The sequence below is a fragment of the Haliotis cracherodii genome, unplaced genomic scaffold (assembly GCF_022045235.1).
Source record: "Haliotis cracherodii isolate W230 unplaced genomic scaffold, xgHalCrac1.p SCAF_14, whole genome shotgun sequence".
NCBI lineage: Eukaryota > Metazoa > Mollusca > Gastropoda > Lepetellida > Haliotidae > Haliotis > Haliotis cracherodii.
In genome coordinates this window covers 34,560,693-34,579,414 of record NW_027266269.1, presented here as the reverse complement: position 1 = coordinate 34,579,414, position 18,722 = coordinate 34,560,693, and the positions used below count along the sequence as shown (strand labels likewise).

Here is an 18,722-nt window from a genome sequence, read left to right as displayed (position 1 = left end):
TTTTTATACATTTGAGTTTTTCATTTAATGCATGCGTTTGAATATTTTGGGGGGTATTTTACGCAAATACGCAGCTTAGCTGTAGCTCTGCATCTTCGAACAATATAACTCTTCACGTGTTACTTGCTACACTCTGTACTGTACACAATCAATTATACCGTATTCAACGTAATAAGCGCCCCGCTCTGATAAGCGCCCACAGCGATATTTGCTAATAATTGGCTAGTGAACAATCCCAATTGGCACCCCTTCCGATTGATCAATGTACACAAGACTTATTTTTTCGCATATAATATGCACTTGTGTGTTATATGCACCCTTAATCATGGGCAATTAAATTCTGGAAAAATATATCTGTCGTAGATAAACATTTCAGGCTGTCAGCATAAACCACGAAATTTATCTTTCAACTCTTTTTTCCACCAAAACAATATTCTAATAAGAGTCCCCTATTTCTAATTTTGAGAGCGCCCTGGGCGCTTATTACGGCGAATACGGTATATGTTATTTCTTAACCACAAACCATAATCTGGAACAATAACAAGTCAGTTGACTGGCAAACATCAACGTATAATGGTCAGCATGCAGTCTCGCACTTTGAGGTATTATGATTCGTTGTTTTGTCAAGTCCATGATGTTTCAGTTTGCAAACAGAACTAGATTTTGTCAGTGTAATATTATTGTGTGATCGAAAACTTCTGAAATTAAGAAGAATTAGGCGGGAGTGACACTTGGGCTTTTTTATGCAAGCATTATGCTGCATACTTTTTAGTGGTAGGACAATGCATTGGTGGATCGCAATTTTTTACTTCTTGCTAAGTAAAAAGTATTGATTCTTACCTTAAATGTTTTCCTGAATAAGTGTTACACCAAACACTAATATCTAGTGAAAATGAGTTGTGAAAACGTAAAAATATTTCATCCATTGCCCCATACCTGACACTGCCAACTTTTAATCATTAGTGTGCCAGGTATTTGGCAATCCTGTCTACGAAATAGATGGCTTACGCACCACAGATAAGTGCACATGCAAGTATCGTGATATGTATCGGATCGTGAGCAAGGCATCATGATATGTATCAGATCGCACAGTTCGTGTATCGTCCCAGCCTCAATACTTTTGAAATTTGTGAGGTATATTTTCTTGATTGCCTTGATGTGGAAATTCTGTGATGTAGCAAATACAACCACCCCAGTAGGCAAGTATTGAAACTTAATTCCAGAGCTCCAGATAAGTTGCGTATCTGCGTGAAATACGCATCAGAAATGCAGAAATACACAGTAAAATATAATCCAAGCGTATCAAATATGCAACGAACATTACAGATACGCTACTAAAATAAACCGTCAACCTTGCCAAACTCCACGATGACAGTTACATCATGATCATTTGCCATCACACTTTCTTGTGGAAGTATCGTGGTATTTTTGAGTCCTATAAAGCTTTCGAACCCACATGACACCAGTTTGCAGGGACTAGATGAATAGTGTTTTTAAATATTTAACTTAAATACCCACATGTGTAAAAACTAGTGGGTAACAGAAATTTGAATACGCAGGTAGAATTACTGATACCCAATGATTTTAAAATGCATGGGTAAAATACCCATAACACCAAAAGCTTATCTGGAGCTCTTATTATCTTTTTTTTTAATAGTGATAACACCCTAGATCCATGTGCTACAATCATGACAATAGCTTTGTTTTCAGTTCAGATTATGCTCTAAATAGCTGTCTAATCAGGTTACTCGTGAGAACCAGGGAAGTTCTGTGCTAAGATAGTGAATATTAAGAGACATTGGTATTCAGCTCCCAATGCTTGTTGTAAGAGGCAACTAACGGGATCGGGTGGCTAGGCTCACTCGATACCCATGATGTCATTCACACCACTGTCTGACACAGACTTGAATATTTACTGTCAATTACTGACTGCTCTCGTATCGCTTGACTATTGCTGAGTGCGGCATCAACAAACAACAACTATTACCAATGGTTGATTTAGTCCATTATCAATATTTATGACTGGAGAAAATACTAAGTTTTTACTGGGGCGGTCGGGTAGCCCAGTGGTGGTTAAAGCGTTTGCTCGTCACGCCGAAGACCCGGGTTTGATTCCTGACATGGGTACAATATGTGAAGCCCATTTCTGGTGTCCCCCTCTGTGATATTTCTGGAATATTGCTAAAAGCGGTGTAAAAACATACTCACTCACTCACTCACTCTATCATGACGAATAACTTGACATGCTGGCAGGTGGGCAGGTGGGCAGGCATTTATTTATTTAATATGGCTTTCGATATATTTCATGTCGATAATTGTTCATATTTCTTCAAATCGACGATAATTCCTATTACTGATCTTTTTGGCCAGGCCTTGTGTTATGTGAGATTGTTGTTGACAGGTGCTTGTTTTGTTACAGATCTTACTGTTGGCGGGTGACACACACTACCCTCGTCTTATCGTGTTGCCCTCATCTCATCCATCTCCCACCAAGAGATGATGCACCGTCGTCTCGAGGAACAGGTACGCTTTCACGTCCATACTTGTCCGACCGCCACTGTCGTCTAGTGGTAGAGCGTCCGCCCAGAGAGTGGAAGGTCCGGGGTTCGATCCCGACCGCGTCATACCAAAAGACGTTTAAAGATGGTACTTGTTATCCTGTCTGGCGCTCTGCATTAAGAGGCTAAAACAAGGACTGGTCGGCTCGGAGTCAGTATACTGTGTCTGAGTGGGGTATTCATGTTAAACTGCAGCATGGTATCTCAGTGAGCTAGCACTATCAATTGGCATCAGTCCTGACTAGCACAAGCAGCCACACAAACACATACACATACATGTACATGCACATGCACATCGCTATATAAGTGCAATAATCTTCAACCCCATTTCACCTCACCTCACCTCACCTCACCTCACCTCACCTCACCATGCTTGTCCACCATGGGCAGGAGTCTTCTCTCTCTAACTTTTGATGTCAGGCCGCATCATTAGAAATTGGCACTAGTCCTGTAGTCCTTACCAAACTGCCCAATAGTAAAGGCATCCTAAGGACTAGTAGAAATTGGCCCATTTTAAGGGTTTTGCTATATGTTATCATTATAAGGACTAGTGGACAAAAACTGTTAAGTTTCTAACCCTGTGTTAGGGTTATTACAAGGACCCCTTGCAGGGACTTAATTACAGAGGACGATATTCTGCCCAAAGTCTGAAGCATGTGTCAGTAAAAAATTCCTAAACTGGAATTAAAAATTTACCAAGTAGGTTTGAAGGTAACAAAAATCCACTAGACCGAGACTATTGAAAACAAGAAAGGACTAGTGACATTTCATTGTCGACTACCCCTTTACCATTACCAATTCAGGTAGAGGGTAACTTTGTGGCAGATCATATTTCCTTTCACTGATCCTGCTTATAGCAGAACAAATATAAGGCTTTAATGTGTAGTTTCCTTTTTTGCCTTTTAGCAATGAAATGCTTGGATTATTTAATGTGCCCCTGACTTTTCAAATATTGATACTTTTAAGAAAATTATGGTCTATTCTTGACTTGTCAGTGTTAGAAATTGGCAATAGTCCCATACTCCTTGCCAAACTGCCCAATAGTTAAGGTATCATAAGGACTAGTAGAAATTTGCCATTTTTAAGTATTTTGCTATATGTTATCATTATAAGAACTAGTGGTCTAAAACTGTTAGTTTCTTAAGCAGCTTTTGTGCAAATTTGTCTTCGTTTGTAAATCCTAGACAGGGGTACACACAGTTGGTCAAATCCAACTAGCCAGCAGCTCGATAAAGCTCTGCCTTGACTTGCTTAATTTCAAACAATGATATTGTATTTAATGAAACATTTTGGGTTCTTTGACCTTAGCCTCAAATATTTTATCAGAAAACTTAAATTTCCCACAGGATCCCTCTTTAATTTGGAAGAATGCTTGTTGATGCCTGTGCAGAATACTGAACTATTCCCAGGTTCTCTTTAGGAGTCTGTGTAGGTCTGCGTTAAATAGCCATTCATCTAAAGCAATCTGCCCTGTGTAAACAGTATCCTTGTCAAATGTATTATCTGATTGTTTTGATGGTTTTATTAATAATTTACCATGATTATAATTATTCAAGTGAGTGTTAAAAACAGTTATTTCCCAAGTGTTCTGTAACCATGGTAACCATGGTGATTTTGTAACAGATTCATTTCTCAAAAGGCAACTGCAAATGGCTGTAAAAATTCTCATTTTGAAATTAAAATGTTTTAATTGAAGGTACTGTAAGTTGTTAGCAATGTTTCACAATGGTCCACTGATCCCTTGAACCATAACAAGTGGACACGGCAGGCCCAGTCGTCTAAGGCGCCGCAGTTTGCTGTGCAGGGTTGCGTCCCTTGGGCACGCCAGAAACCTATGATCATAGGATCGGAAACATGGTTAGCCCCGATTATGTTTCTAGGTTTGTCAGCACCGTACCCGTACTCATGGGTTTCAACAAAGTGGTAAACGTCTGAGAAATATTTCCCAAATTTCACAAGTCTCGAACTAGCACTTATGCTAATACTTTAGAAACTCTACATTTAATGCAGTGATAGAAAACTTAAGCTTCAAGAATCAAGGACTTTAAACAAATACAATTTTAGGTTAAATAATATTTGTTTTGTCTTCAATTTGCCTGTCATGGGTACTGTGTTGAAAATCCTAGTTATATTGCTTCCTTTTCTAATTACAACATGTACAAGGAACTAACTGTCATCGTTGATCCCCATGACGATGTATCGGTAATTTGTGTTGTTGATGCTGTATCGATGCAAATTTATGTGTATTGATACTATTAATAATTTATAATTCACAGTCACAGAACTTTCAGTCCATGAGTCCTTATAATGATAACATATGGCAAATTTCTACTGGTCCTTATGATACCTTAACTACTGGGCAGTTTGGCAAGAGCAATGGGACTTGTGGCAATTTCCACCGCTGGCATCTTACAATTTTAAGCACGTAATAAATCAGCCTCATTCATATGTGGTATTAAATTGATTAATTGCAGCTCTAAGTAGGCAACATTTTTCTATGCATAAACAGAATAATTATTGTGTTGCTAATTGATATGACAATATCATGCATATGTTCGGTCGAATGCTAAAATATTCAGTCAATGACACCCTTGCTCATTGCTTGTTTTTCTTTTTCAGCGGAGAGTCAATTCTAACGAATCGTTTCCAAGAGTTGTTGCCCCTAGCGGGCCTCGGTACGGGGAGGTTGCCGAGAGTCTAAACAGCGCCATGCAGTTCCCCATCCCGGGATTTACTACAACGTGAGTTTCACACAGATTTCTTCTTGGCTTTTATTATTTGCATTTGGAACAGGCCAATTAACTTCGTTTTGGAGATAAAGACATCAGATATGCTACTTCTTGGACGAGGTCAATCCTTGGCTTTACTGGACGAACATTATTGCATCCTGGGAGGTCGGGTAGCCTAGTGGTTAAAGTGCTGGCTCGCCACGCCGAAGACCCGGGTTCGATTCCTGACATGGGTACAATGTGTGAAGCCCATTTCTGATGTCCCTGCCGTGATAGTGCTGAAATATTGCTAAAAGCGGCGTATAACCATACTCACTCACTCACTTATTGTGTCCTATACACATAACCAGCTTTCGAATTTTATGCTATGCCGCTAGCCCGTGACTACCAGATTGAGGTGAGGACAAGTAAAAATCCAGTGATGGTGGTCCTCGTTGACTAGAATCATTTGAGGCCAATTCTCAATGCTTCAGTTTTTCTACAAATAGGAACCGAATAATCTGACAGAAAATATCTGATGTGTGTATCTTACAATGACCTTCAATTTTGACTGGTCAGTGAGCTAGGTGATGTTTCATCCCGGAACACGCTCAAATGCAAAAGTTTTAGAACTGAGAAAGTGTTCATCCAAATGTGGATACATTTTTATCCCCCGCCCAACAAAGTTTTGTTTCAAGAGCATAACTCAGGAACCGTTTAATATTTTTTCATGAAACTTTGTAGGTCTGTCAAGTACATGCTGAACTGGTGCCTTTTGCTATTTAGAAATTTTAGTAGTTTTTACTTTTTACGTTTCCATGGCAACAAGATGGACTTAGGTTCCAAACTCTTCTTTTATTACAATTTCCATGACAAGTTCCACCTCAGTTAAAAAAGGTTAGGGTTTGTTTAGATTTAATTATGTCATAAATTCTGCAACAGGGGCGGAGGATATAGCCATGAGAGTGGCAAACTCTTGTTTATATTAATAAAATTCTCTCAACTGGCTGAAGTGTCATACGCTGTATGTGTAAAGATTTCTAAGAATCTAATCCGGGGGTAGAATAGGTTTTCAGCAACCCATGCTTGCCGTTAAAGGTGACCATGGTGACTATGCTTGTCGTAAGAGGCGACTAACGGGATTGTGTGGTCAGGCTCGCTGTCTTGATTGATGCATGTCATTGTATCCCAATTGCGTGAATTGATGCTCATGATGTCAATCACTGGATTGATTATTTCCAGACTTATGTCGTAAAGCTGTAATATTGCTGAGTGTGGCGTTAAGCGACAAACAACTGCTAAAGCATGTAAAGAATCTGCTTTGTTTATAGCTTGTGCATGGCGAAAATGTTATATCTCAGTATTACATTGTAAAGTGTTACTGCGCTACTTAGAAACAAGGGTCAGTGTGACATGACATTTTGTCATTTTATCTTGAATCATGTGCTGCCAACATGATTAATATTAGTCTGGGTCTGTGACAGGGATCCTTGACTCATGCTTATCTGCTTATTGTCCAACGCTTATTGATGATATTGATTAATTAGAACTACATTAGCAACGTTAAAAAATGGCACTAGTCCTGTAATCCTTGTAAAATTGCCCAATAGTTAAGGTATCATAAGGACTTGTAGAAATTTGCAATTTTTAATGATTTTGCTATAATTTATCAGTATAAGGACTAGTGAATTAAAACTGATTAGGAGTTGTTAGATTTCGCTGCCCTCGTAGTTTGTGCTTGTCAGTTTGTGCTGAGAACTAGTGAAAATCCAATTAGCGTATTTGACGTAATAAGCGCCCAGGGCGCTCTCAAAATTAGAAATAGGGGGCTCTTATTAGAATATTATATTTTCAAAAAAACAAACAGAGTTGAATGATAAATTCTACAACCTCAGTGTGCACCAAATTACTGTATTAAAAGATAAGTTAATGCTTGTCAACTTAAGAGGTTTACCGTATTCGACGTAATAAGCGCCCAGGGCTCTCTCAAAATTAGAAATAAGTGGCTCTTATTTGAATATTATTTTGTTGAAAAAAGTTCGTAAATTTCATGGTTTATGCTGACAGCCTGAAATGTTTATATACGAGAGATATACTTTTCCAGAATTTAACTTCCCATAATTAAGGGTTCCTATAACACAGGAGTGCATATTATACGCGAATAAATAAGTATTGTGTACATTGATCAGTCGGAAAGGGTGCTAATTGGGATTGTTCACGAGTCAATATATTTGCAAATATCGCTGTGGGTGCTTATCAGAGCGGGGCGCTTATTACGTCGAATATGGTATCAGTGTTTGACACTGACTAAAATTTGTCAGTGGTCAAAAGGACCAGCACGTATAAAAACATCTATTGGTCCTATTGGATCTCTACTGGACATAGTGGTGCTGATCAAAAAAGGTTTTTAAATAATTTTGCTTCATTGTAATTCTGCAACCTCAGTCATTGTAATTCTACAACCTCAGTGTGCACCAAATTACTGTATTAAAAGATAAGTTAATGCTTGTCAACTTAAGAGGTTTACCGTATTCGACGTAATAAGCGCCCAGGGCTCTCTCAAAATTAGAAATAAGTGGCTCTTATTGGAATATTATTTGGGTGAAAAAAGTTTGTAAATTTCATGGTTTATGCTGACAGCCTGAAATGTTTATATACGACATATATATTTTTCCAGGATTTAATTTCCCATAATTAAGGGTGCATTTAACACACGAGTGCATATTATACGCGAATAAATAAGTCTTGTGTACACTGATCAATCGGAAGGGGTACTAATTGGGATTGTTGACGAGTCAATATATTAGCGTATTATACACGAATAAATAAGTCTTGTGTACATTGATCAATCGGAAGGGGTGCTAATTGAGATTGCTCACTAGCCAATATATTTGCAAATATCGCCGTGGGCGCTTATTAGAGCGGGGCGCTTATTACGTCAGAAATACGGTATTTGTTTCGAACAAGTCAACATTTCATCATTTTCCCTGATAGTGAGTGTAACACCTCCATGAGTTATAAAACAAAATCTTTTAGAGAATAGGTCTTCAACAACCCATGCTTGCCGTAGCAGGCAACAGTGCTTGTCATACGAGGCGACTAACGGGATCGGTGGTCAGGCTCGCTGACTTAGTTAATGCATGTCATCATATCCCAGTTGCGTGGATTGATGCTCATGTTGTCCATCACTGGATTGTCTGGTCCAGACTCGATTATTTACAGTCTGTCGTCATATAGCTGGAATATTGTGGAGTGTGGCGTTAAACAACAAACAAACAAACAAAACAATACCTCACACTGAATTTAGATGATACATACATCGAGCGTGCACAATTAAAATGAGAAATCAGTCAAGATGGTAACCACTGGTCTTGCTAAGAGTTTCGAGTCGATCTATCGCTGATTTCAAAAGCTGTGCCAATGTGAATTACCTTTGTTTCATTCCCAAACTAACGCTGGTTCACCATTTAACAAATTTTACCGGTCCCTGAAGCTGAAGAAAATGTACTAAACACAGTTCGACCGGTGCTTGAGAATTTCGACTATTATATTTTTTAGCCTAACAATGAGATTTTTGTGTTCCAGGGTGAATCCGAACGTCACTGGCGGTCACCACACCCAGTCTGTGCATCATGCGTTGCCAGGGATACAGTCAGCGCCCGCCCCGGCGCCACAGCCGCACCCACAACCTACCCTTGCTTCCGCCCCACAACCCAGTGCACAGGTTGTGTCGGACATCTTTGTAAGTAATACCCCTCGTCCCAATCCTCTGTTCTGTAACCCATAAGTTACAAGTGGTCCCATCTTGTGGGATTGCAGGTTAAAATAGGTCCCGTCTCGTAGGTTTGCAGGTTAAAATAGGTCCCGTCTCGTAGGTTTGCAGGTTAAGATAGGTCCTGTCTCGTAGGTTTGCAGGTTAAGATAAGTCCCGTCTCGTAGGTTTGCAGGTTAAAATAGGTCCCGTCTCGTAGGTTTGCAGGTTAAGATAGGTCCTGTCTCGTAGGTTTGCAGGTTAAGATAAGTCCCGTCTCGTAGGTTTGCAGGTTTAGATAGGTCCCATCCCGTGGGATTGCAAGTTGTTTACTCCAGACCCACTCCGCCGCCGTCCCTTCAGTGTCGTGCATTACGTTGTTGTCTTATTCCAGACCCACTCCGCAGCCGTCCCTTCAGTGTCGTGTTTACTGTTATTGTTGCCTTATTCCAGACCCACTCCGCTGCCATCCCTAGATTGTTATGCATTACGTTGTTGTCTTATTCCAGACCCACTCCGCGGCCGTCCCTAGAGTGTCGTGTTTACTGTTATTGTTGCCTTATTCCAGACCCACTCCGCTGCCATCCCTAGATTGTTATGCATTACGTTGTTGTCTTATTCCAGACCCACTCCGCGGCCGTCCCTAGAGTGTCATGCTTTATGTTGTTGTCTTATTCCAGACCCACTCCGCGGCCGTTCCTAGAGTGTCGTGTTTACTGTTATTGTTGCCTTATTCCAGACCCACTCCGCTGCCATCCCTAGATTGTTATGCATTACGTTGTTGTCTTATTCCAGACCCACTCCGCGGCCGTCCCTAGAGTGTCCTATTCACTGTTGTTGTTGCCTTATTCCAGACCCACTCCGCGGCCGTCCCTAGAGTGTCGTGTTTACTGTTATTGTTGTCTCATTCCAGACCCACTCCGCTGCCATCCCTAGATTGTTATGCATTACGTTGTTGTCTTATTCCAGACCCACTCCGCGGCCGTCCCTAGAGTGTCCTATTCACTGTTGTTGTTGCCTTATTCCAGACCCACTCCGCGGCCGTCCCTAGAGTGTCGTGTTTACTGTTATTGTTGTCTCATTCCAGACCCACTCCGCGGCCGTCCAGGGTCAACAACAACAGTTTCAGCGCCTCAAGGTGGAGGACGCCCTGTCGTACCTGGACCAGGTCAAGCTGCAGTTCGGCAACCAGCCCCAGGTCTACAATGACTTCCTGGACATCATGAAGGAGTTTAAGTCTCAAACGTGAGGGGGACTTAGTTCTGTTACTCGACTTGAAAATATACTGCGTAAACTTGCAATATCCATGTGTAACAGTCAGGATCCCAGACGGCCTCCATTAGTCTGGAGACCCGCGAAGATTCAGGGGTAGGATTCAGCAACCCATGCTTGCCGTAAAAGGCGACTTTGCTTGTCATAAGAAGCGACTAACAGGATCGGGTGGTCAGGCTCGCTGACTTGGTTGATGCATATCATCGATCCCAATTGTGTGGCTCGATGCTCATGGTGTCAATCACTGGATTGTCTGGTCCCGACTCGATTATTTACAGACTGCCGTCATATAGCTGGAATATTGCTGAGTGCGGCGTTAAACAACAAACCAACAACTGAGAAGCACGCACACACACCACATGTTTAAGTGAGATTTATTACAGTGATAGATTTGTGTGCCAAAGTCCCTGAAGAATTCATGATAAGACTTAATTTATCTTTTTGTTGGGTGAAAAATAAATCATTTTGGAAAATGTGTGATGGTCATACTGCATTGGGAAAGGCCTTCAAGTTTAGTGTCCCTTGTCTGTATGAAGCCCGGGGGCATGGGGGGCCCAGTCGTCTAAGGGGCCACGATTCTCTGTGCAGAGTTACGTCCCTTGGGCCTGCCAGAAATCTATGATTGTGTGTTCGAATCCTGGTTCGCCCCGATTATGTTTCTAGGTTTGTCAGCACCATACCCGTGCTCATGGGTTTCACCGAAGTGGCGAACGTCTGAGACCTGCATCACTTCGGGCTTTCCTCCCACATTAAGCAGACACGCAGCAATATACCGTATTCGACATAATAAGTGACCAGGGCGCTCTCACTATTAGAAATAGGGGGCTCTTATTAGAATATTGCTGACAGCCTGAAATGTTTATATATGAGAGATATGTTTTTCTAGAATTTAATTGCCCATAATTAAGGGTGCATATAACACACGAGTGCGTATTATACACAAATAAATACATATTGTGTACATTGATCAATGGGAAAGGGTGCTAATTGGGATTGTTCACGAGCCAATATATTAGCAAATATTGCCGTGGGCGCTTTTAAGAGCGGGGCGCTTATTACGTCGAATACGGTAACTGGAATACTGTTAAAAGCAGCGTTAAACCCAACTCACTCACTGTATGAAGCTAGTATATCTACTGCTAGGACTGATGATGATGATGATGATGATGATGATGATGGTATCCATTCAGGATCGACACACCGGGGGTCATCAATCGAGTGTCGAACTTGTTCAAGGGTCACCCCGACCTAATTGTCGGCTTCAACACGTTCCTCCCCCCGGGCTACAAGATCGAGGTCCAGTCAGAGACCATCAACGTCCACCAACCCGGCCAGCAGGTGGTCTCCATCTCACAGGTGGTGTCGGCGACCACGCCCAACCTGCACCAACCCCCTCCTCCCCCTGTGAGTCTGACTGACTTGTTTTCAACATTGGCAAGTTGCCGTCCCATGGAGGTACTACCGGTATATCGGTTACCACCATATGTGTATGTGTATGTGGCGTACCGGTATATTGAACATTTTTTATTTTTTTATTTGATTCTGTTTTTTCTGTGATTTTGATATGTGTCATAAAATTCTTCTGCTGGCAATTCTTAAAAAATGCTATTTTCATATACATGAATAGTTTTTATGGAATTGGCACTGTAACTTTTGCCAATTTTTAAAAAAATTCTTAATGAAACCAGATCAGTTTAGTTTCTTGTTTTATGGTCTTCCTTGGACAATATGCATATGAGGCATATTTAGTTCATTTTATTTCCTTAGTTTGGAAATATTGTTACTCTCGTCAAAAAAGATTTTATAAGAATATTATAACTAGAATATAATAAGACATGTGAAAAATACGCATTTTTGTCATCAGTTTTAAAAACTTTAAAGAATTAAAGGAGACTGATAAATGAAATAAGAAATTAAATTGGTCTGGTCTGATTTGGAATGAAATATTATGTTTGTTGATCAATTACTATGTAAACACTATAAAATTCCATAGGACTTAAGCTCACAATATATTGTGGTATTTACATTCTATATTGTGGTATTAAATGCTATATATAAGAATATAATCTCCTTAAAATCAGATCTTTTACTCCAATACCTCTGTGTGACGATCTGAGAATACCTCCATGGAGCTTCTCGTCTATTTAAAAAATCGTACATTGGTTATTAAGCCAATCAGATGTCAGTGTTCTTAAACAATCTTCAAAACCCAGAGAATGTGAATATTCCTTTGATCGTCCTTCCTTCAAGTGTAGAGTCAGTGTGTATTAAGTATCCATAACTACAAACAGGTTGGCTTTTATTATTTGCATTTGGAACAGGCCAATTAACTTCGTTTTTGAGATAAAGACATCAGATATGCTTGTCTGAATGCTTCACTCATACTGAGAATGTACATACTAAAGTTGCGACTAAAACGGTCACCAATGCGACCTAAATTTGAGTTTATCTACTGTCTAGGACAAAACAAAATCCAAAAACATGAAAAATTAAATCCGATAGAGTGAATACCGCTGTATATTGTGATAAACTGAATGCCTCTTTGTTTATGATTAACGTTTCTGATTTAAGTAATGATAAACTCTTTATATGCTGCCAGTAACATCTGACACTACAGTAATAATGCATAAATGAATCCGGTCACTTCATCGTCAATACTTCCCAGGCGAGCATACTTCATTCCTCTGTCAGCTGGGAATGCAAACGACTGCTTTGCAGGGTAGTCGCTCTTTTTAACCAATGAATCCAAACATAGTGTGGTTCCAGCGAGTGTTCAGATCAATGAACACTCAAAATATAGATATATGAAATGACCCGTGAAGACCTGGGGTAGAATAGGTCTCAGCAACCCATGCTTGCCGTAAAAGGCGACTATGCTTGGAAGAGGCGACTAAGGGAATCGGGTGGTCAGGCTCGCTGAGTTGGTTGATGCATGTCATCGTAACATTTGGGTGGATCGATGCTCATGATATCAATCACTGGCTTGTCTGGTCCAGACTTGATTATTTCCAGACTGCTGTCAGATAGCCGGAATATACAAGACACAAAAGTAAAGACGTACAACAAACAAACGAGCCAACAAACACATTGTATACATATCTGCACAATGTATTCACAGTTGATAGAGGTAGCCCCTGAAGAATTGACGATGCAGTAACTTGTTTTTAGGGGCTATGACAACCTCATCTGTTGTCTGTTGCAGAAACCCCAACCTCATGTCCCAACCCCCCCGGCTAGTCACAACCCTCCCCCCTCACACCATTCCTACCACCAGTCACCCCGGCAGAACCCCGAGCCTACCCCAGCGGCCCCACCCCCTCCTCAACCCCCACATAATCCCCCCACCCCCCAGCAGCAGCAGCAAGCCAGTCAACCCGTGGAGTTCAATCACGCCATCAACTACGTCAATAAAATCAAGGTGAGACGACTCCGCTTGTTTTGGGGGGAAAATGCTGTTGCAGTCATGACAAGGCTTGTTTTAACTATATGAAACATGCACTAGTTTTGTAACTTAATAATTCAGTTCCGTAGAAAAGGCGACTATGCTTGTTGTAAAAGGCGACTAACGGGATCGGGTGGTCAGGCTCGCTGACTTGGTTGATGCATGTCATCGATCCCAATTGCGTGGATGGATGCTCATGATATTAATCACTGGATTGTCTCGTCCAGACTCGATTAATTACAGACCGCCGTCATATAGCTGGCATATTGCTGAGTGCTGTGTAAAACAACAAACCAACCAACCAGTTCCGTAGACAAGGTTATAGCCCTGGCTGAATACATTTTGAAAATATGGTTTAACATATATGTGACCCTTGAAGATCCAGGTAGAGAATGGGTTTTCAGCAACCCATGCTTGCTGTAAGAGGCGACTATGCTTGTCGTAAGCGGCGACTAACCGGATTGGGTGGTCAGAATTGCTGACTTGGTTGATGCATGTCACTTTATCCCAATTGCGTGGATTGATGCTCATGATATCAATCACTGGATTGTCTGCTCCAGACTCGATTATTTACAGACCACTGACATATAGCTGGAATATTACCGAGTGCGGCGTTAAACAACAAACAAAAAAATAACCTAACATACACTTGTGCAAAACTTTATTTGAAAACGAAAATTGTTTTATTTCAGAATCGGTTCCAAGGACAGCCGGAGATCTACAAGCAGTTCCTGGAAATTCTTCACACGTACCAGAAGGAGCAGAGAAATCTGAAGGAGGTGGGGTCCTTCCAGGTACGAGTCTCCCGGATAGTCCGCAGACTAGTAGCTAGTGAACTTGGAAGCAGCTGACTAGCCCTGTCATCCTTTATTGTTCAGTGTATCATATCTCATTTTATAGAGACCGCCTCCGTGGTCTAGTGGTAGAGCGTCCACCCGGAGAGCGGAAGGTCCGGGGTTCGATCCCCGACCGAGTCATACCAAAAGACATGAAAAGATGGTACTTGTTGTTACCCTGTCTGGCGCTTGGCATTAAGGGGATAAAACAAGGACTGGTCGGCTCGGAGTCAGTATACTGTGTCTGAGTGGGGTATTCATGTTAAACTGCGGCATGGTATCTCAGTGGGCTAGCACTATAAATCGGCATCAGTCCGGACTAGTACAAGCAGCCACACAAACACACACGTACGTACATGCACTTCGCTATATAAGTGCAATAATTTTGGACGCGACATTAAACCCCATTCCACCACCACCACCACCAGATTTGATTATTTACAGACCGCTGTCATGGCTGGAATATTGCTGCGTGTGGTGTTAAACAACAAAGAAACAAATCATTCCAGTATGCACAGTTAATAATAGTCTCTTTAATAGTTGTAAAATCGACTGACTATGATGCTGAGAGCCACTTTAAATCTGTTACACTGGGAATATTTTGTGTGTTGCAGGGTCTGGTGCCCCCAGGTTACAAGCCGCTGACGGAGGCCGAGGTCTACTCCCAGGTGGCCAAGCTGTTCCAGAACCAGGAAGACCTCTTGGCCGAGTTTGGACAGTTCTTGCCGGACGCCAATGGATCATCGTCCTATCTGGCTGCCTATGTCAGTGTGAGTATTTCTCTTCAGTATCTGTCCGTGTTCTTCCGTCTTTCTCCTCACCACTGTGGTCGAGACGAAGCGGAGTCCGAGGGTCCCTAAGTTTGCTGCTGTATGCATTGAGGGATCCTGAATTATTTAAGTCATGGCAACATGTCTCTCACATGCTTCAATAGACCTTGATTTTTATGTGTCTCTAGAATAGGCCTTGGATTTTGAAGTGTGTCTTGAATAGGCCTTGGATTTTGAAGTGTGTCTTGAATAAGCCTTGGATTTTGAAGTGTGTCTTGAATAGGCCTTGGATTTTGAAGTGTGTCTTGAATAGGCCTTGGATTTTGAAGTGTGTTTTGAATAGGCCTTGGATTTTGAAGTGTCTCTTGAGTAGGCCTTGGATTTTGAAGTGTGTTTTGAATAGGCCTTGGATTTTGAAGTGTGTTTTGAATAGGCCTTGGATTTTGAAGTGTCTCTTGAGAAGGCCTTGGATTTTGAAGTGTGTCTTGAGAAGGCCTTGGATTTTGAAGTGTCTCTTGAGAAGGCCTTGGATTTTGAAGTGTGTCTTGAGAAGGCCTTGGATTTTGAAGTGTGTCTTGAGTAGGCCTTGGATTTTGAAGTGTGTCTTGAAAAGGCCTTGGATTTTGAAGTGTGTTTTTAATAGGCCTTGGATTTTGAAGTGTGTCTTGAATAGGCCTTGGATTTTGAAGCGTGTCTTGAATAGGCCTTGGATTTTGAAGTGTGTCTTGAATGGGCCTTGGATTTTGAAGCGTGTCTTAAATGGGCCTTGGATTTTGAAGCGTGTCTTGAATAAGCCTTGGATTTTGAAGCGTGTCTTGAATAAGCCTTGGATTTTGAAGTGTGTTTTGAATAGGCCTTGGATTTTGAAGTGTCTCTTGAATAGGCCTTGATTGATGAAGTCGAGATTGAAAAGGCCTTGGATTTTGAAGTGTGTTTTGAATAGGCCTTTGGATTTTAAAGTGTCTCTTGAATAGGCCTTGATTTTTAAGTCTGTATTGAAAAGGCCTTGATTTTTTTTCAGTGTCGCTTGAATAACTGGAATACTGTTCAAAGCAGTGTTAAACCCAACTCACTCACTATATCCTGGTGAGGGATCCTTGGATGTATATTGGCGACAAAAATGTGTTTACGATCTTTTTATGATTACTAACAATAGTTACTTCCCTTTGCAGGAAAACCAATTATTCCCCTTTTAAAAATCAGCTGTTTCAGTTTGGTGCAGTCTGTGAGAATGTGTATGTTAAGTGACTTGCACTGGGCTTCATTTTGGTATGTGTAGGGGTGTCTCATTTTGGTATGTGTAGGGGTGTCTCATTTTGGTATGTGTAGAGTTGTCTCATTTTGGTATGTGTAGGGGTGTCTCATTTTGGTATGTGTAAGGGTGTCTCATTTTGGTATGTTTAGGGGTGTCTCATTTTGGTATGTGTAGGGGAATCTCATTTTGGTATGTGTAGGGGTGTCTCATTTTGGTATGTGTAGGGGTGTCTCATTTTGGTATGTGTAGGGGTGTCTCATTTTGGTATGTGTAGAGTTGTCTCATTTTGGTATGTGTAGGGGTGTCTCGTTTTGGTATGTGTAGGGTTGTCTCATTTTGGTATGTGTAGGGCTGCCTCATTTTGGTATGTGTAGAGTTGTCTCATTTTGGTATGTGTAGGGGTGTCTCATTTTGGTTTGTGTAAGGGTGTCTCATTTTGGTATGTGTGGGGGAGTCTCATTTTGGTATGTTTAGGGGTGTCTCATTTTGGTAGTTGTGGGGGAGTCTCATTTTGGTATGTGTAGAGTTGTCTCATTTTGGTATGTGTAGGGGTGTCTCATTTTGGTTTGTGTAAGGGTGTCTCATTTTGGTATGTGTGGGGGAGTCTCATTTTGGTATGTTTAGGGGAGTCTAAAAAGGAGTCTATAAGTTTATAATAGGAACTGCATGGTAAATTCAATAGGTTTTTGTGTTAGCAGGGATTTATCTCGACCTGCCAAGAGGTGATATTCAGACCCAAGTCTGCAGCAAAATCATTATAATAAATTCAAAAAGTTTAAAATTTACCCTTCATGTAATAACTCATGACTAAGATTATGGCGTGGACATGTTATCTGTACTTTGGTGATAGCAGGGAAATTAAGAGGAAGAGGTTTTAGTGCTAAGTTTTGTAATATTGCATTGAATGCAGTCTCATAATACAGTGTTAAAAAGCCTACGAATTTAAGAAAATAATATTTAAAACAAATCCCAGTTTTGAATAAAATATATATTTTTCTTCCTAAAATGCATGCCAGGGTGCCGTTGAACAAAGTGATCTTAGCGCTAAGGTGGTCATGACTGCCATACCTTAACATAAACTTACAGCAGTCGTAGCGCTAAGGTGGTCATAACTCCCATACCTTAGCATAGACTTCGGAGAGTCGTAGCGCTAAGGTGGTCATGACTCCCATAACTTAACATACACTTACGACAGTCGTAGCGCTAAGGTTGTTTTGTACAACAGCACCTAGATAAATCCCTGGTGATTGTTACTGTAAATGTTTCTACTAAAATGCATGCAATGATCTTCAATATGTGTCTGTGTTTGTTTCAGTGTGGTGAAAATTTTTTTCAGAATGACTCGGCATTTAGTATTCGAAATGACCACGCTTCCGCTGTCAAGAAGCCAGGTTTCAGTAACAAGAACCAGTCCGGGAAGACGAGCCAGATAAAACGCCCCCAGTCAGGTTCCGTGCCACCAGCCAAGGTAAGAAGAACTGGGCACTTATGTCGGTCCCTCGCTGTCAATTAGGGGCGGTCGGGTAGCCTAGTGGTTAAAGCGTTCGATCATCATGCCGAAGACCCAGGTTCGATTCCCGACATGGGTACAATGTGTGAAGACCATTTCTGGTGTCCCCCGCCGTGATATTGGTGGAATATTGCTAAAGGCGGCGTAAAACCATACTCACTCACTCACTCACTCACTCACTCGCTGTCAATAAGACGTCTGAGTGTTGTTTAACCTGTGGTCGATTTGTTTCCTTTTTGGGGGGGGATTCTTTGGAAAAAGTACCCGTGGGGATTACGGGATGGAATAGGTCCCCAGAGACCCATGCTGCTTGTAAGATGCGAGTTGTTGGATCGGGTGGTCATGACTCGGTGATTTGGTTGATAACTTGTCAACGAACCCCAACGGAGTGGATCCAGTGTCCACCCTTGCCGGGGGCGGTTGGGTAGCCTAGTGGTTAAAGCGTTCGCTTGTCACGCCGAAGACCCGGGTTCGATTCGAGACATGGGTACAATGTGTGAAGCCCATTTCTGGTGTCCCCCGCCGTGATATTGCTGGAATATTGCTAAAAGCGGCGTAAAACCATTTTCACTCACTCACTCACTCCACACTTACCGAATTAGGCGGGAATAATGTAGTTA

At 41.4% G+C, this 18,722-nt stretch overlaps 1 protein-coding gene across 3 annotated transcripts in view; it reads left to right on the top strand.

Annotated features, from left to right (window-relative positions):
* LOC139461211 (paired amphipathic helix protein Sin3a-like) overlaps positions 1–18,722 on the top strand; it is a 44,379-nt gene that overhangs the window by 3,549 nt on the left and 22,108 nt on the right. Inside the window, exons 2-10 of one of the 3 annotated variants that reach the window (XM_071242812.1) lie at positions 2,420–2,523; positions 5,178–5,299; positions 8,852–9,008; positions 10,105–10,262; positions 11,480–11,693; positions 13,492–13,707; positions 14,424–14,525; positions 15,182–15,337; positions 17,908–18,060. In XM_071242812.1, the coding sequence (XP_071098913.1) occupies positions 2,497–2,523; positions 5,178–5,299; positions 8,852–9,008; positions 10,105–10,262; positions 11,480–11,693; positions 13,492–13,707; positions 14,424–14,525; positions 15,182–15,337; positions 17,908–18,060 (1,305 nt within the window). In that variant the 5' untranslated portion in view covers positions 2,420–2,496. Of the gene's footprint in view, positions 1–2,419; positions 2,524–5,177; positions 5,300–8,851; positions 9,009–10,104; positions 10,263–11,479; positions 11,745–13,491; positions 13,708–14,423; positions 14,526–15,181; positions 15,338–17,907; positions 18,061–18,722 lie in introns of all 3 variants that reach the window. The other 2 variants (XM_071242811.1, XM_071242810.1) reach the window with 2 other exon arrangements.